The sequence below is a fragment of the Paroedura picta genome, chromosome 13, assembly GCF_049243985.1.
Source record: "Paroedura picta isolate Pp20150507F chromosome 13, Ppicta_v3.0, whole genome shotgun sequence".
Taxonomy (NCBI): domain Eukaryota; kingdom Metazoa; phylum Chordata; class Lepidosauria; order Squamata; family Gekkonidae; genus Paroedura; species Paroedura picta.
The window spans coordinates 25,347,799-25,364,929 of record NC_135381.1 but is presented as its reverse complement, the minus strand read 5'-3'; the positions used below and the strand labels follow the sequence as shown (position 1 = coordinate 25,364,929).

The window sequence follows — 17,131 nt, the reverse complement described above, 5'->3', positions numbered from 1 at the left end:
TGCCAGCTCTGAAGAACTCCCTCGTCACCTGGGCACAAGAGAGCTCCTTGGTCTGAGACTCCCTGAAGCTAACCTACCTGGTTACTGTTTTGTAACCAGATTGCTGCTTGTCAAAAGCAAGTCATTCTGGGAGAGGTGTTTCAAGTATTTCAAGATCTGCTTGTTGCAACACAAACTATTTTCAACAACTTGGATTCTCTTCACAGCTTATGCTGATGTTAAGGCCGCTCAATGTGAAATCAGGGTTTGACCGGATTGCCAACACTGAGTTGAAAAATACTTGGAGATTTTGGGGGTGGAGTCTGAGGGGGGCACGGTTTAGGGAGGGGAGAGACTCCAGCAAGGTATAAGGCCATAGAATCCACCCTCTGAAACTTCTATTTTCTCCATGGGAAATTACTGCTTGACATTTGGAAATCAGTTGTAAGAATGGAAGATCACCAAGCCTCACCTGGAGGTTGGCAACTCTAGCGTGAATTCTACCATAGAAAATTCAGGGAAAGTAATAAATATCCAGTGCTGAATTCCTCTTTCCATAAACCCATGTTCCAAATGCACACAGTTTCTTTCATACACACAGAGGTTCTCTCATGCCAAACCATAGGGCTACAATCCAGGAAAGACCTAGAGCTGTCCATCCATGCATCCATCCATAATTTGATTTGATTTAAATTAGGGACTTGTATACTGCCCCTCTCAGACATACTGTGTGAAACAGTTTGCAGAATCTAAAACTCAGTAAAACCAGTGTGTGTGTGTTTTATAACAGATTAAACATTTTGAACCACAATTGGACACAATAGCACCAGCCAGGATTACTGGATTGATTATTTATAACCTGCTGATTGTTAGGTACTAGAAGGTGTTGGAAGAGGAAGGGAGAGCAGAAGAGATGGGGGAAAGCCTGAGATTTAGATATAATTGGCCTTATCCATGGGTCCAGCGGAACTCAGAAAGTTACAGGCCTTGCAGAACTCAGAAAGTTTGGGCAGAGCACAAGTGCTTATTCCACCAGACAGGGACAAAAAGGCCCTGACTCTGGTCAAGGGCAACCGTATTTCCTTAGGGTCAGAGATCCTTAGCAGATTGGCACTGCTCGATTGAAGAGCTCTATGAAGGATGTATTTAGAGTGGCAGTCCTTTCTTCTCAAGAAATTAGAGCTTGGGATCGTTTAGGCCCAGGTCAGATCAGTGAAAGTGCTTTCCCCAAGGAATGCTAAATGAAGATGCCTGCCATATTTTGAAAAGACCATGAAAGTCTCCCCCCTCCCCCCAGTATTATCTTTAAAAAGAGGGAAGAACTATTATTTTTGAGCTACAATCTTGACGTTGCCGTTGTCTTCAGGTTTTTGTTCTTGTTTGTCACCAAGACATATCATCGAAAGACAACTGCCCGATTTCAATTAAAAAAAAAATCTGAATGAAAACCGCAAGCGTCCGATCCACCTGGCACCAAACAATCCCCTTAAACATTTTGACACTCAGCATTACTTGGTTCCAGTCTGATCCCCTCTCACTTTTCATATATTTATTTGGTACATGTTTATCCCACCCTTCCACCCAGAAGCTCAGGTCTCTTGTCAGACGTTACCCAGTGAGCTTCCATGGCAGAGTGAAGACTTTGAACCTGGATCTCCTGCCTCCACATCCAATGCTAGATCATGCTGGTTAGAAAGAGGTTTGTTTGATCAAGAGTATCACGTGTAGCTATGGACAGAGGGTGCATGACCAAAGAACCCGAAGCACCTATATGGCGGAAGAAAAGTTATTTTTACCTGCCGGTTTTGCGATGGTTGCACGTGTCGCTGCATCCGCGTAGGCTGCATCAGCTGTCGCAACTGCTGCTGAATAAACTGGCTGTTGTTGACCTGCTGGGACTGCTGTGAAGGGGCCACTTGCTGCTGCTGCTGCTGCTGCTGCTGCTGCTGCTGCTGCTGCTGGAGATAGTGAATAAGTGACTGCTGCCCGGGTGCTGGAGTCATGGGTGACATCTTCTGAGGATCGGTAGATTCCGAAGTGAAATGGGACAGCGGCTTTGTATTATTGAAGGAAAACTGGTCTTGCCCAACGGGCCCTTCAGTCCCCAAGCCTGGCTGCAAGCCACCAGAGGACTGCTGCATGAGGAGGTTCATGTTTTTAGACTGGACTGTTGACATGGGCTTGAAGAGAGAACTCTGCATGCTGGTTGGATTACTGGCAGGAGTTATGTTTGGGATCAAAGAGCTCTGAGGGCTAAATGGGGGCTGGTGCAGAGCAGGGCTTGAAAGCTTCTCGGGCCTGTATGGTGGGGAGGGCCCAGTATTTGTAGACACCAAGTTGTTTTGTGGGCTTTTAATGCTGTTGGCCGGAATGCTGGTCGTAGAGATGTTGGAAAGGATAGGATTTGGAGGGCTGAAGGGTTGCTGGTTGAGAACCGGGCTGGAAAGCTTCTCAGAACCAAAAGGAGGAGATGGACCACTGGATGGGTTGCTGTTGGGTGTCATGCTTGAAAGCAAGGAACTCTGGGGACTTTGGACATTGCTTCCTGGCAGACCGTTAGAACTCATGCTAGACACCATGACATTTTGGGGACTGAATGGCTGATGGTGAGGGGAAGATCCCTGCCGATAAGGAGGAGATAGACCTTGGGAAGATATATTAGACCAGTTAGGAGCTTGATGCTTGGTAGTAGGGACCTGTTTGCTTGCTGCCAGTTGTTTTAGCTGCTGTGCATGCCAATTAGAGCCAGTCATGTTGGAGACATGCACTGAGAGCATAGACTGAGCCTGGTTCTTACTTGGTGCAGTTGATGGAATGGGTGATGCAACAGGTTTGTTTTGATGTGGCGCGGGATAGATTGCTCCCGCTGAGGAGGGTCTCATTTGGGGTGACCCTATACTTGTAGGGTTACACCCTGGAGAAAAATCTTTGCTGGACACATGGTTCTCCAAGTGCGGTGTCTGTGGAGAAGACTTTGGATTGTTGTTGATGCTTGGCTGTGTGTGGCCAAGATTTCCAAGAGATTCTTCAGGTTTGCTTCCCAAGATCTTCTCAAGGTCTAATTCATTGGGAGAAGGTTCAGGCATTTTAGTCAGTTCTTCTAACAAGTCTTGCAGTTCCTGGTCAACAGACTGTATGTTGCTGCCTTTCTCATCATAATGCCCCATACTGTTTTGGCTATCGATGGACCCCTTTTGTCCTACTTCAGTGTTAGGTGGTACTGAAAATGGTGACCCTAAACTGCTACCATTCATATGACTATTCTCCAGCAGCATGGCATGACCTATAGAAGATGTACCATGGTTGGTAGAGAAGGGCGAGTGCTGCATATCTGGACAGGAAACAGAATTGGCTACTTGTCCCATTGAAAGAGTGACATCATCAAGGCAGAGTCTTTTGTTGTCGCTTGGGAAAATGACATCAGGCATGGTTTGGGAGGCTGGGGAACTGTCATCTTCCAGCTTTCTCTTAATGGATCCCTGTAACTGCAAAGAAAACAATATTAATCTTACTGGAATCTCTAAACATACAAAGCAAATTAATGAATACATTAAGCAAAAAACCCCAAACAAACCTTATTTTGAATTTATTGACGGCACTGTAGCAAAGCTGCATTTAAAATGGATAAAATGCCTCCACAAAATCTACTGTCAGCTCTATTCTGTTTGTGTAGTTACAAAGGTTCAAGTCTATGTAAGATGGTATTTTTTGTTTATTGTCCAAGATCTATGATTTTTGCGTTGCATATTATGGACATTGGCCTAGAACTGAACTAAACTGAACTCACTCCAGCACCCAGTTCTTCATGTGGAACCACACTTGGATTCATCCCATATGCTTCTCTCACTCTCATTCTCTTCCACCTTCCTCCATCTCACTTTAGAGGCTATGAAGTCTTTGGAGGAAGAGCCCCATCTCTGTTGCTTCTGTTATAGAGCAATATAAACTGATGGCTTTGTACAGATCAGTTTGAGGTGTTGATGCCTTCAAGTGCCCACCCAACTAACTATGCTGTTCCTTTGTACATATGCAACCTTCTGGATGAGAGAGTACTGTACAATTCTCATATCCTTTTAAGCACTTTGGGCAAGGCTAAGAGTTTATGATAGCTTCATGTGTGGGTACCAGAGTACTATTGTCTTATGCTTTCTTGGCTACTGGTGGAATTGAGAGCCTGCAAGAGTTGTGTTTCACTCCCCAGTACACAAAGTTGGAGATTACTCCAGAGGCACCTGCAGGTTGTAGGGAGAGTTCCCATTTCCTGTTGGAAGGAGTACTAGAGGGAGTGGTACTTCTATTTCTGAGATGAGAAGGTGGGTCTCTGGCCATCTTTGATAGAAATTGGGTCCTCTACAAAAGGATAAGAGCAAATATCCAACAGTACCAAATCCTGATGTTGGCCTTATTCTACATATAAGAATCTTTCCAAATACCTGAAATTTCCAACATGAACAACAGATTCCATTCCTACCCTAAAAAAAGAGCAGAATGATATTTCAATTATGGCATTGTACTCTGAACTCCTGGTAAACATGCCAAAATTTATTCTATAGAGATGATTTTTCCTCTGAACAATAGTAAGTTTGGATGGAACTGCAAATGAAGGCTGGCCACAGTCACCCAACAAGAGGCATTAAAGCTCATACAGAGACAGCTCCATTATTTTACATTCCTTTCAGGCAGAGCATTTGAAATGATCTGCATACTTTCTAAATGAAGCAAAACAAAAAAAAATCTTGACTATCTGAACAGACTATAATCTTCCCAGCTACCTAAACCAAAGATGTCTCAGACAGAGCAAAAGCAGCAGCTGACAGGCTAAGTCTTAATATGTTGCAATCCTTTGTAATCCATGTCAGTCAACCTGTTGTTCATAAAGGGGGCTTGTAAATAAAAGAAAAAGAAAGAAAGAAAAGGCGTTGTTAGACTGCAATAACTCTCCCAAATAAAGACAATCCTCTCTAATAAAATTCATTTAGAAACTAGAAATCACATCCAAAAAAGAAAAAGAGAAGTTGCATTTTCTACGCTCTCTAAAGATTCTGAGCAGCAGACAATGGCTCTCCCATGGCCCCTTGAGATGGCTTGCCAGTCTTTTCAAAAGGCAATTATCTGTGGCCCTCATTTTAATAACCAGAATGAGGTGCCAACAGGATTAAGCAGTCATTAATTCTGATGCCTCGAGCTAAATGCATTAAAACTCTCCTCTTATTTACCAAGAATGAGATAATTTCCAAATGTACAATCAGTTTATAAAGAGGAGAAAATGCCGATCATTTTCTCTGGGTTACCAGGAACAAATAGTAGGGAGAATTTAGCCTCTTCTGTTACTGCTTGTTGTTTATTCACCTCTTCAAAGTCAAGTTTCACTTTCAGCAAACCTGGCTCTTACACACAAATGGACCTCTTCTAATTGCACATATCAAAAAGAAACTCATTAATGGGTAAAAAGTTAATCCTCTCCTACAAGCAGCTGCAAAGTTAGATGTATCCATTTTACTCAGCCTGGGGCATTGAAGAAGTCAGAATGCTAGGTGCTATCTCCATTCATTTTTTTCTCCGGTAGAGATCTCACATTCTGCCACATCATAAGATGAATGCACCCTGCCATTTTAACATGCCACAGCCTGCAGGTAACTATCTAGTCAGCTAAGTGAACTCCCCAAGCTGAATTTGCCAACCATTGGCAACATGGGTGCTCAAGATTTATTTGGCCAAATGGTGACTTTGCCATGTATTCAGAGCAGCTATATGGGAAGATGTATTATCTTGCAAAGCAGTGAAGACAATGTCACTGCTCTTGAATCCCAGATAAGAGAACTGGGGAAGCAGAAGAGGAAAGGGATTCTCTGGCTGCTTGTTAACTCACAAATACATTTTATTGTTCTCTTGCTTTACTTAAAATATTTCTATGCCACTTTTCTGCCATAGCACTCAAAGCTTCTCCAGATTTCTGTTCTGTTATAATACAGCTTACAAAATGGTTCCATGAATTTGCAAAGACATTTGGGAGGAAAACAGCATTTATATTTTTAGATAAGGAGAAAGCCTTCGACAACGTTTCTTGGTGTTTCCTCATGAATATGTTGCAAGTAATGGACTATGGAAAAAATTATCTAAGATGGGTTCAGCAGATCTATTGTAAGCAGGAAGCCAACGTTTTGGTGAATGGTATGATTGCTGAACATAGGACTGAAAGAGGTAAAGGAACAAGACAAGGATGTCCACTCTCACCCTACTGGTTAACGTGATCCTAGAAGCATGGGTGATTAGAGTAAGCCAAAATAATGACTTACCTGGTATAAAACAACGGCGAAGAAGAATATAAGATCAGAATCTATGCAGATGGTGTGATCCTCACTATAAAAGAACCAGGAATGTCAATTCCAAAATTGATGAATTGTTTAAACTAATTTGGACAAGAGACCAGCAATAAAATAAATAAGAAAAAGACTAAAATCTTTATTGAAGGAGTGGATCCCTTGGAGATTGTTGCACTGGCTTACTTGACTGGTTATGAAGTGAATCCTGAGAAGATTGGGAGTTAACATAGACAAAGCTCTAAAACAACTGTATCAAAATAAGTAAAAAATTTTATGGCAGAAGATCTAGAAAGACCTTCAAAGATGGACTAATGTGAATTTGTCTTGGTCAGCCAGGGCAGCAATAATTAAAATGAATGTGTTGTCCAAACAGAACTTTTCAAATGTTTCCAATTGAACTAAGGGACAAAGACTTGCAAGAATGGCAATAGCAACCAAACAAGTTTATCTGGAATTATAAAATATCCAGGATTGGATTTAAGATACTGCAGGACAATCAAAGAAGGGGGGGGGGCTTAAATGTCCCTAACATCAAGCTGTATTATCATGCAGCGGAACTTGTTAGGATTTCTGGTTGGATGAAAGAACCACTAGGGAGATTGATAAAAGACAGAAAAGGGAGGTCTTGGGACTGGGTTGTATAATCTACTTTGGTCAAGTGATAAGGTGCAAGCACAGCAGGACCTCCATATGCTGAGAAGCAGTCTTTTAAAGATATGGACAAAATTTAGGGCTAACGTTCCTCCTTTAAAGTCCCCAACTGAAGCGTATTTTGATAGGATGTTACAAAAGAAAATAGATTTTTTTAAAAATACCAAGATTTGGCTGACATATCTGGTTCTATAAAAGACTGGGAAGATGTAAAGCAAGAAGGCAAGATTGTAGATTGGTTCAGCAATACACAATTAGTTTCAAGGATGAAAGAACACTTAAACATCTGTGATGGGAACTTAAGAGATCTGAGTTTGAATAAGAAGTTATCTTGAATAAATCCTACCTGTTGGGAAGAGTTTACAAACATTTGCTAAAACTAGATATGGAAACAGAGCAGTTTAAGACTTGCATGATTAAGTGGATGCAAAATTTTGCAGAAGAGATATCCTTTGATGTGTGGCAAGAGCTTTGGTCTAGGGATATTAAACTAACTAAATGCCAACTATTGAGGGATAATTGGTATAAAATGTTTTAACAGGTGGTATTTGTCACCCAAAGATATAAGCAAAATGTCTAACCAATTTGATGGGATGTTATGATGCTATAGGCTCTTTTTCTATACATGGTGGTCTTGTTGGAAAGTTAAAACATTCTGGATAAAAATTCAAGAGAAATTGTAGAGAACACTTAAAATCCAGTTTCCATTAGAACCAGAATGTATGTTACTAGGTATTTTTCGTGTGAATATGCCTATGTTTGCTAGGCAGTTCTTCATTCATTCATTTTGTATATCGCTTCCCACTATGACGTCTCAGTAGAAACAAGAGCGTACATTGAAAATATTTTTAACAGTGTGAACTAATCAGAACAGTTATAAAAACAGTCAATGTCAATCATAATTCAGGAGCATTGTACATTTTAATTGCAACAATTACGAGAGGAGAAGACCATGAGCTTGGGGACGTATGGAACAGCAGAATTGCCTAGCAGGGATGGGTCCAGGCTGCAGGAAGGCCTCCTATCGCTGGCCAACCAAACTCCTAGTGGAAGAATTCCATTTTGGAGGCCCTGTGGAACTACATAACCTTCGATAGGGCCTTGATCTCATTGGGGAGCTATTCCACCAGGCTGGGGCTACGGTTGAAAAGGCCCTGGCTCTTGTTGAGGCTAGGCGAACATCTTTAGGGCTAGGGATCACCAATCTGTTGGAGTGGATGGAACAGCTAGACTCCTCGAGATGGAAGCAACAAGAATGGGCAGATTTGGACGGATGGTCAGACAAGCTAAGAGAATACACCATAATGGTGAGTCTCACCAACAGAAGATCACCTGAAGAATATCATGAGCGCTAGGGCTTTTTCTTGAGACTTGTAGATTTATAGTCTGGAGACCATAAGATTACTGCTTCTGATTTCTTCTTTTCTATGAATCAAAATAAATAAAACTTTTATTTAAAAAAGAAGTTCCTCATTTGCCCGTGCCAGCTACCAGACAACCATGTGCTATAAATGCGGAACAACAGTTTCCCAGGACAGCATCCTTGTTATTATTGTGGGAAGGCACCAATCTTTTGAGGGTAGTTCACATTTGCTTGTAAACAATCAGTGTAACTACACAGCCAGCTGCATGAAGAATCCCTAGTGGCATAGCAGATATGATTTGGACTGTCAAGAAAGCCTGCAAAAAGTCTCCTGTCTCTCCTATTTAACCTGGGGGGGGGCAGAGGCACCAGAGAGAGGAGGTCTTGGTCCTTTGGACCATGACTCACAACCTCCGATCTGTCAGAGTCAGCTTGACAGAGCTGTACTGGCCCAGATTTGTTTTAGTTGTCTATTTGTGTCTGCCTCTTTCTTTTCGCTCTCTCAAACAGCAGCAAGTCTACCAATATCAATCATAATGTTTCATCTGCACAGGGAAGATGAAAAGCAAACAAGGGGCGTTTATCTCCCAGGGCACTGATTACGTAGATGGTCCAGATGAGAAGTACAGCACTTCACTGCTGAGGCTGTTGCTAAACTGAACAACTGCTGCTTGTTCAAAGAACAAGTGTGACCATTTTCTACCATCACAAGAAAACGTAGCTAACCAGCAATTTTTACCCCTGCACAGATGTCAAAAAATCATCCTTTAACTTGTAAACGAAATAAAGCACAATCCTAAATCAGGAGTGGGCAGTAACTCAGTAACAGTTTTCAAATTTCTGGTCATTTTAGCTAACTATTCACTCCTGAAGCCATACCAGGAGTAAAACAAGTAAAATTCCTCTGGAGTCATGTTATTTTTTTCTTTTATGACTGAGTACAATTACTTCCAAAAATGGATATGAATCAGAGACAGATCTGTACTTTCAAAATTGCATTCGACGACTTAAGGGTTCTGTCCAGAACCGGAACTGGGAAGAAGTGTTCTTCAAGGCATGTAGAGGAAGAAGGGGGAATTAATCTTTCAATCTCTGCCGCATCACCTTCACTCATGGGAATTTCTCACAGGTCTCTGGTTGCTCAGAACAACATACATGGTTTTATCCCCCCCCTCCTCAATGTTATTCCACCAGCCCTGTGAGATAGCCAGGACAGGAAACAGCAACTGGCCCAAATTCACAGGCATTTTCATAATCATGTGCTGAACCCTTGTAACTAATCTCCAGGCAACATAGATTAATGCACATGGAGAAAATGACTGTTTTGAAGGTGAAATCTAGGGCATTATAGCCCACTGAAGTCCCTCACCTCCCCAAACTCTGCCCTCTTCAGTCACACCCTCCCGAAATCTCCAGGTCCAATCCCAATCCTGGCCTTTTTAATGCTTGACATTTTATTAACGCTTCCACACACAGGCTCACAGTTCAATTTTTGTCTAACTAGGCAGAAATCTGAAAAAATACACAGACACTGCTATCTACTCTGTCTCCCTCTCTCAGCTCTTATGAGACGCTATAGTATTGCCACCGTTTTTGTTGTTTTTATGTTTGTACTACAATAAAACGAAGACAACTCCCCCACACCCCTCACTTAACAAGGAATGCTTAATCAGACCTGCCTGTCAGCATTACTTCAATTTGGGCTGACATGACAGCAAGATGAAGTCTGTACTTGGAAAACCCATGGCAGGCAGGTTGACTGTGCTGAAAACATTCCCTCCTCAGTATCTGACAGGATGATCACCACCTCTCTCCTGACATGTGCTGCTGCATAGTTTTTGAAGCTCATCTTTCAAAACTGTTAATGATAGATGCCTTCTAAAATTATGACCTCAGGTCGTGTCACTTCCTCCGGTCTAATTCATATCCTGCTTTGCGTTAACTTCTACAAAATGAAAAAAGAGAGAGGAGAGGACAGCAACATGGTATGCAATGCTGGCTGGGAAAGCCTCCAAGCTAAATGACCCATGTACAGAGGAGAGGAGAGTCATTGCAGAATAGACAGGGAAGCATAGGAAAGGGGGCCCTACCGATATTGAATGCATGTGTATCCTTATGTTCCTTAAAAATAGGCTGCCAACAGAACTCCTAACCAAACCTATGTATTTGGAAGGAATACAAAACCAGCAAAGTGACATCAAATTAAATACTTTACTGCTTCCAGTTTCAAAACTGTAAACCTCAGAAACAACACTCAACGTTGACTGGCTTGCACACTTTAGGCCAGGGGTAGTCAAACTGCGGCCCTCCAGATGTCCATGGACTACAATTCCCAGGAGCCCCTGCCAGCATTCGCAAATATAAAAACCTGGTACTTCAATAAATTAGTGGGAGTGTGTGTGTGGGGGGGGGAGGGGCTTTAGAAAATTATTGAAATGAAGGGGGGAACTATAAAGAAGATCTGCTTGTAGTCAAGACTGAATCACTGACTGTATTCAGTTCTCACATGTACAATAACCAGGCCTTAGGTCATGGTTATTAAACAGAATCTTGCATAGCAACTCTGCCCCCCCCCAAAAAAAAAGACCCAGGATTTGATCAATGCAGTTACAAAGAACCACACAATAGTGTTTCCTCCCTATGATCACCCTAGCAGAAGATGAAGATGATGAAGATGAAGCTGATGATGATACCACTTTTCTCTACCCAAAGGAGTCACAAAGCGGCTTACAGTCACCTTCCCTTTCCTCTCCCCACAACACACACGCTATGAAGTGAGTGAGGCTGAGAGAGCCCTGATATCACTGCTCGGTTAGAACAGCTTTATCAGCACCGTGGCGAACCCAAGGTCATCCAGCTGGCTGCAGTCCGCACTCCTAACCACTATAACCAAACTGGCTCTCATCCAAAGTCATCTAAAGATTTAACAACAGTCACACTGGGCATATTGTTTGGCTGTAACTTTCACATTTCATTTACTGACAAGTGTTATTAACTTGACAGCTGAAGAAAGAAACAGGGCTTTTTTTGGTTTTTTGCATCTCCCATTTTCTGTCGCTGCACAGCACAATTCTTTCATTTCTGGCTATAAATCAAGATCAATCTCCTACTCGATGCTTCTCCATTACTACTGCCTCAGAGTCCAGGAGCACCTTTAAGACCAACAAAGATTTATTCAAGGTAGGAGCTTTCGAGTGCAAGCACTCTTCGTCAGACTCTGAACTTCCATCATGACAGTGGGAATATAAAGCAAAAGTTAATTATGTTAAATTAGTAAACTGTGTCACACATCCAAATAGAGCCATATGATAATTCTTTGCCAGAACAACCAATCGGTTCCCTCAAATTCAGTTGTAGTTCACAAAAACATAGGAGAAATAAAACTGTCTGTCAGTGATCAATGGCTCCTACCCCACCATTTGCTGCTGGCCCCATCTGTCTCCATAAAGGTGTGAAAGATCCCTGCAAGTGAATTGCTGCACTGGCAACTCTCTCATCCCGAGACCAGGGAGTTAAACTCAAAATTCCACTACATATCCCTAACCTCACCTTACTGTCACATTGTCCCAAATAAAATAAATTGTGAGGAATGTGGATACATGAGTTAAACAAGGTTAGCGTGCATATTGAAATAAAAAAATTAAGTCCTTGTTGAGTCCAGGGCATATCATAGTTTTGAGTGTTGTAATAACTTGCATTTCTGCAATCTCCCTTTCTAGCCTGTTCTTGAAGTTCCCTTGCAATAAAACAGGTCCCCTCAGGTCCCTTACAGAATGTCCTGGAAGGTTGAAGCGTTCCCCAACAGGTTTTTCAGTTCTGTGGTTTTTGATGTCAGACCTGTGTCCATTAATCCTTTGGTGGAGGTGGAGGGTGTGACCTGTTTGCCCCATGTAGAGAACAGAGGGGCATTGTTGGCACTTGATGTTAGAGTACAATGTTAGAAGATGAGCAATTGTATAAGCCTTTGGTGGTGTAGGTCAGTGGTCCCCAACCTTTTTATCACCGGGGACCACTCAACGCCGGGGACCACTCAATGCCTTTTACTGAGGCCCAGTGGGGGGGGGTAGTTTACTCCTCTACTCTCAACCACTGCCTTAGCGCTCTCTGATCGCTGTGGTAATGTTTAAACATCCCTTCAAAATAAGATACAGACACACCACAACAATGAAGTGTGTTGTAAAGGGCTGGGGGGGGGGAATGAAGTAAAGGGCCGGGGGGAGGTCCTTCGGGGCCCACCTCCAATTAGTCGAAGGACCACATGTGGTCCGCGGCCCACAGGTTGGGGATCGCTAGTGTAGGTGACGTTGTTAGGTCCAATAATCGTGTCATTGGAGTTTATGTGGCAGCAAAGTTTGCATCTGGGTTTGTTGCAAGCTCTAGTACCAGTGTCCATGTTCACATTCGATGCTGCATTGTTGCGGGTGAGAAGTTGTTTAAGTTTGGGGGGGGGGGCTGCCTGTGTGAAAGAAAAGGTTTACCCCCCAGTGCTTGAGAAAGAGAACTGTGCTACTGGACTCTGATTTTATTGTGCTACTTCAGACCAACATGGCTACCCATTTGAATCTATCCCCACTTCTAATGTTCACAGTATCATTTTATGTCCCTTTCTTTTATAGCCCATTAATTTCAAAGTCCTCTGAATCCCTTTACAGTAGTTTCTCAGACTACATTAATTTCTTGTGATGTCACAAGGATGGTGAATATTGAACCTCCTCCGTTGAGAAATAAAAAGAAAGGATAGATTTTTGCAGTGTGGGTTGTTTTTTAAGAGATCAAGTGGGATTTCTAGATTATGCTCTTTCCTTTTAGTAATTCTGCTGACTTGATACTACAGTCACAGGGGAATGCTACTGGGGCTTCTGAAGAGAGCACAGGGTAGACTTGCATTCGCAATGCACAGAACATGTTTCATCTTCCACATTTATTATATTTTTATTATCCCATCCTTTCTTCGAAAGAACTCAAGATAGTACCTATCTCTGCTCTCATTTTGTACACACTAACAATCTTGTGTGTGGTAGGTTAAAGAGAAATAACAGCTGGTCAATGTCTATTCCATGAGACTGGGGTATGAACCAAGTTCATACTGGTCCTTGTCCCATCACTACACCATGCTGGCTTTCAATACTCAAAAATACATATAATTTATGGAATCAAATACTAATTTATTTTCCTTTAGTGATCTGGGAGCATGAGAAGTTCTCAACAAAGGGTAGGGCTTGATCTTCCAGTGTGGCTTGACTGCGTAGTTGCTACATGACTCAAACATCCCACCATATCACATTACCTATCAAAGTTTTAAAATTTAAGAATGACTCCCTAGATCACGTCAAAAATCTGCCTGGTCCATTAAAGATCCTTCTTCCCACAGTGGCCAGCTAGGTATCATCAGTAGGCATGATGATCTTTTTGGCTGTCAGCTACTTCTAAATGTGGGAACTCCCTCTATAGCTGTTTTGGCTGACAGGCTGTTTCCACAGCTGCCCCCCCCCCCCAAAAAAAAAACCCAAAGTCCTGTGGAAGAACAAACCTTTTACACAAAAATCAGGCTCTTAAGGAAAAGATCCAAATCAATCCCTGCTTGTGGCGAATCCTCAGAACATGCAATTTCTCCCTCTTTCCTTAGAAGGCAATTAGCAGTTACTCAATGAGGAAACTCGGGATTCAAGTCTGCTTCCTCTTCCATTTCTGCCTCAAATGATAATACATCAATTCCACCTACTATCTGCATCTCCTCTTGCCCTGCTATCCTCTCCTCTCTATGTTTTTTTTTTACATTTTGAACATGATTGAATTACCATGTGATTTGCAATAACGACTGGGCCCACTTTCTGGGAATGCTCCCGAAAGTTAAAAGTCAACAAACAAGGGCTCCACCTCCCACCTCCTTCATTTCCCCCTCCAGCATCTAAACGTGCTTTACTTTCATGATATAAGGTGCAATGGGTCACTTTGTAGCTTTCGTGCAGATAAGCAGTTGTGCAATGGCAGACAACATGCTTTGTCTTCATGTATACATGCTGATTTCGCACACGTCAATACAAGAACCCTCTTCCCTCTTGCTTGGGTGATTTGAGTGCTACAGGTATTAACAGATAGGGTGTGTAAGTTTTCTTTACTTTTATTGCATTACAGGGCGGGTGTATTATTGCGCATGCTCGGCTCCCCCCCCCCCCCAAAAAAAATAGGCATGATGGGAGGTGGGACCACCTGCTCTCCCTACAAAAATGCAAAACACATGCCATGATTAAATTTCTGACTAGTAATGGGAGAAAACCACTGATACAGAATGCCAGGTGCAAATTCGGTGTATACATCGAGAATCCAATGCGTGAAAACACGCTGACAAATCACAGCTGAAGACTTAGTCTTACAGATAGACCTATCCACCATGAATTTGACCCTCTTGTAAACAAAGTAAGTCAGTGGCCATCATTACGGCTTTAAGTCCACAAGTAACATGAATAAAGAAGTTAGAAGGGTGAGTGACCCTGGCATGTGTGCCAATCAGTCAGCACACCAGACCATTTAACTCAGCGCACAGTACCAGGTCTCTGGGGGCTGAGAACTTAATATCCTGGAAACAGTTACTCCCAAGATTTCTGCCAGTCCTTGGTGCTTCCAGCCCAGAGTTCTGGCACCAAAATGTAGAGAACAAAGCATTCTTGGATCTTGGCCTGGAATAGACACACTGGTCTATGGAAAAGAAAATAGCTATAACCTTGATTGCTCTTGGAAAGTCAATGCTGCATGGTCTTATGGTGGATTATTTTGCAGCCTTCTGACTGTTTATTACTGTGAAACTCTAGTCCCACTGAAAACCAACAAAAGCTTATGCAGAACTTTGTTGCAGGTAAAGTAATAAAAGCAGCCACCCAAAATTCTCCCCAACAGACAAAATCAAGCAAGAACATCTGAAGAAACCCAAACCACTCTCATCAGGTTTCCAAATAGCATTTTTATTCTGCAAACTTTACAAGCCATTTTTCCCTGCCATTGTTGACTTCAGACGTGTTTTCTGAATCTTCATGTGCAAGACTAGGAAGTTACCCTTCCATTTCTAATGCAGAGATTATGCCTGGAGCTAAGCAAACACACTACGAAAAGGTCAGGCTATTTAAGCTCCACATACTTAGTTTAGGATGACAGAACTGCTGTCGACTCTTAGTTATGACATTTCTTCTTTTCCCCCACAGGAATGCCTTTGTATCCCTTGGACACATTTAGGAAGCCAAACATCATGCTTAAGAGGTACAAAACAATGAAAGTGACTCTCTTTAATACAGTTTTCCATATGTACATTAACTTTTCACAGCTAACAACCAGGCTGCAGATATATCAAGGAAGGCAGAAAGGCATGCTACCATCAAAAGGTGCTGAGGGGGGAGGAAATGTGCCTTAGATCAGGGGTAGTCAAACTGCAGCCCTCCAGATGTCCATGGACTACAATTCCCAGGAGCCCCTGCCAACAAACGCTGGCAGGGACTCATGGGAATTGTAGTCCATAGACATCTGGAGGGCCGCAGTTTGACTACCCCTGCCTTAGATCCTTTGGGTGGGCGGCAAAAATTAAGAGACCCATTCAAAAAGGGGGATTTCCTGAGTGCCATGCCACAGTGTGGAAGCGTACATACACAACATGCAAGAATATGAAATGTAATAGCTCCTATTTACATCTCTCTATTTGTGCATAATGCATTTATAGCACCAATTCAATTCTCCCCATGACTGCAAGTGAAAAGTGAGCTGAATGCTCAATTGCATGTGTTAAAGCATTAAAGTGGTGAAAAAGCAGCTGATTTTGTCATGGTGGTGGCTCTTTCTTTTTTGTAGTCTACAATACTACAGTCTGAGAAACCCTAAGTTACATGAGAGTAAGGGACAGGGGCTGGAAACTACAAGGCCCAAAACTAACCCACTGCCCAAGGAACAGCTGACCTAGTAGTTTTGTCAACCCAGGGGAGAGAGGTAAACAGAGAAATGGCTGTTAAGGGGACTTGCTGAATCTCCGCTACTGACTATGGCTCACCCAATCCTCCCTTCTAACAGTTCCCTATAAATGTGCTGGCAGCAAGCTCCTTCTGGGTTCACCTTTCCTACCCCGGCAATTGCCACTGCTTCTATCGCCAGGGATAGGCCCCGACATCAAAGCTGGTCAGAGGCATGCAGTAAACACACACGTTCTCAATTCTTTTTTTGCTTCTCAGTCAGAGAATCAAGAAGTCTTTTTCTCTACACAAACTTGACTAGGGAGGGTGCATATGAGAGATAGAGAGTTCTGAGGTCCTGGAAGTTATCAACTGCTGAGCAATGCAAGCAATGGAAAAAGTCTTTCCTTCTCCCCAGACACCCTAAGGCAGGGGTAGTCAAACTGCGGCCCTCCAGATGTCCATGGACCACAATTCCCAGAAGCCCCTGCCAGCATTCGCTGGCAGGGGCTTCTGGGAATTGTGGTCCATGGACATCTGGAGGGCCGCAGTTTGACTACCCCTGCCCTAAGGATACAGCTGGAAACCTATCCTTTATGCTAAGGCCTCAAGTGGACAGGTAGACCAGGTCTCCAGAAGAAGATCAGGGGTAGTCTGACAGCAGCAGTGGAAGGGCTCCAGTGTTTGTACTCTGTGCACACAGAACTGCAGTATTTTTGTCTGCCAAACAGATAACTGGAATGTGGAAGAGACAAGACCGAGCTCTCCCCTTCTCCAGTTCAAAATATATTGAGGGATACTGCTGCTGGGGGATAGCTCACTTGGACTTACTTGCCAAGTGTCTGCTCTCTACTCATGTTTGGACATGCTGTTTAGCACCAATTGGC

At 42.8% G+C, this 17,131-nt stretch overlaps 1 protein-coding gene across 2 annotated transcripts in view; it reads right to left on the bottom strand.

Moving 5' to 3' along the window:
* The window catches only part of MAMLD1 (mastermind like domain containing 1), a 101,787-nt gene that overhangs the window by 35,317 nt on the left and 49,339 nt on the right, over positions 1–17,131 (bottom strand). For both annotated transcript variants that reach the window (XM_077307670.1, XM_077307671.1), the window contains exon 2: positions 1,776–3,464. In XM_077307670.1, coding sequence (XP_077163785.1) covers positions 1,776–3,464 — 1,689 coding nt within the window. The remainder of the gene's footprint in view (positions 1–1,775; positions 3,465–17,131) is intronic.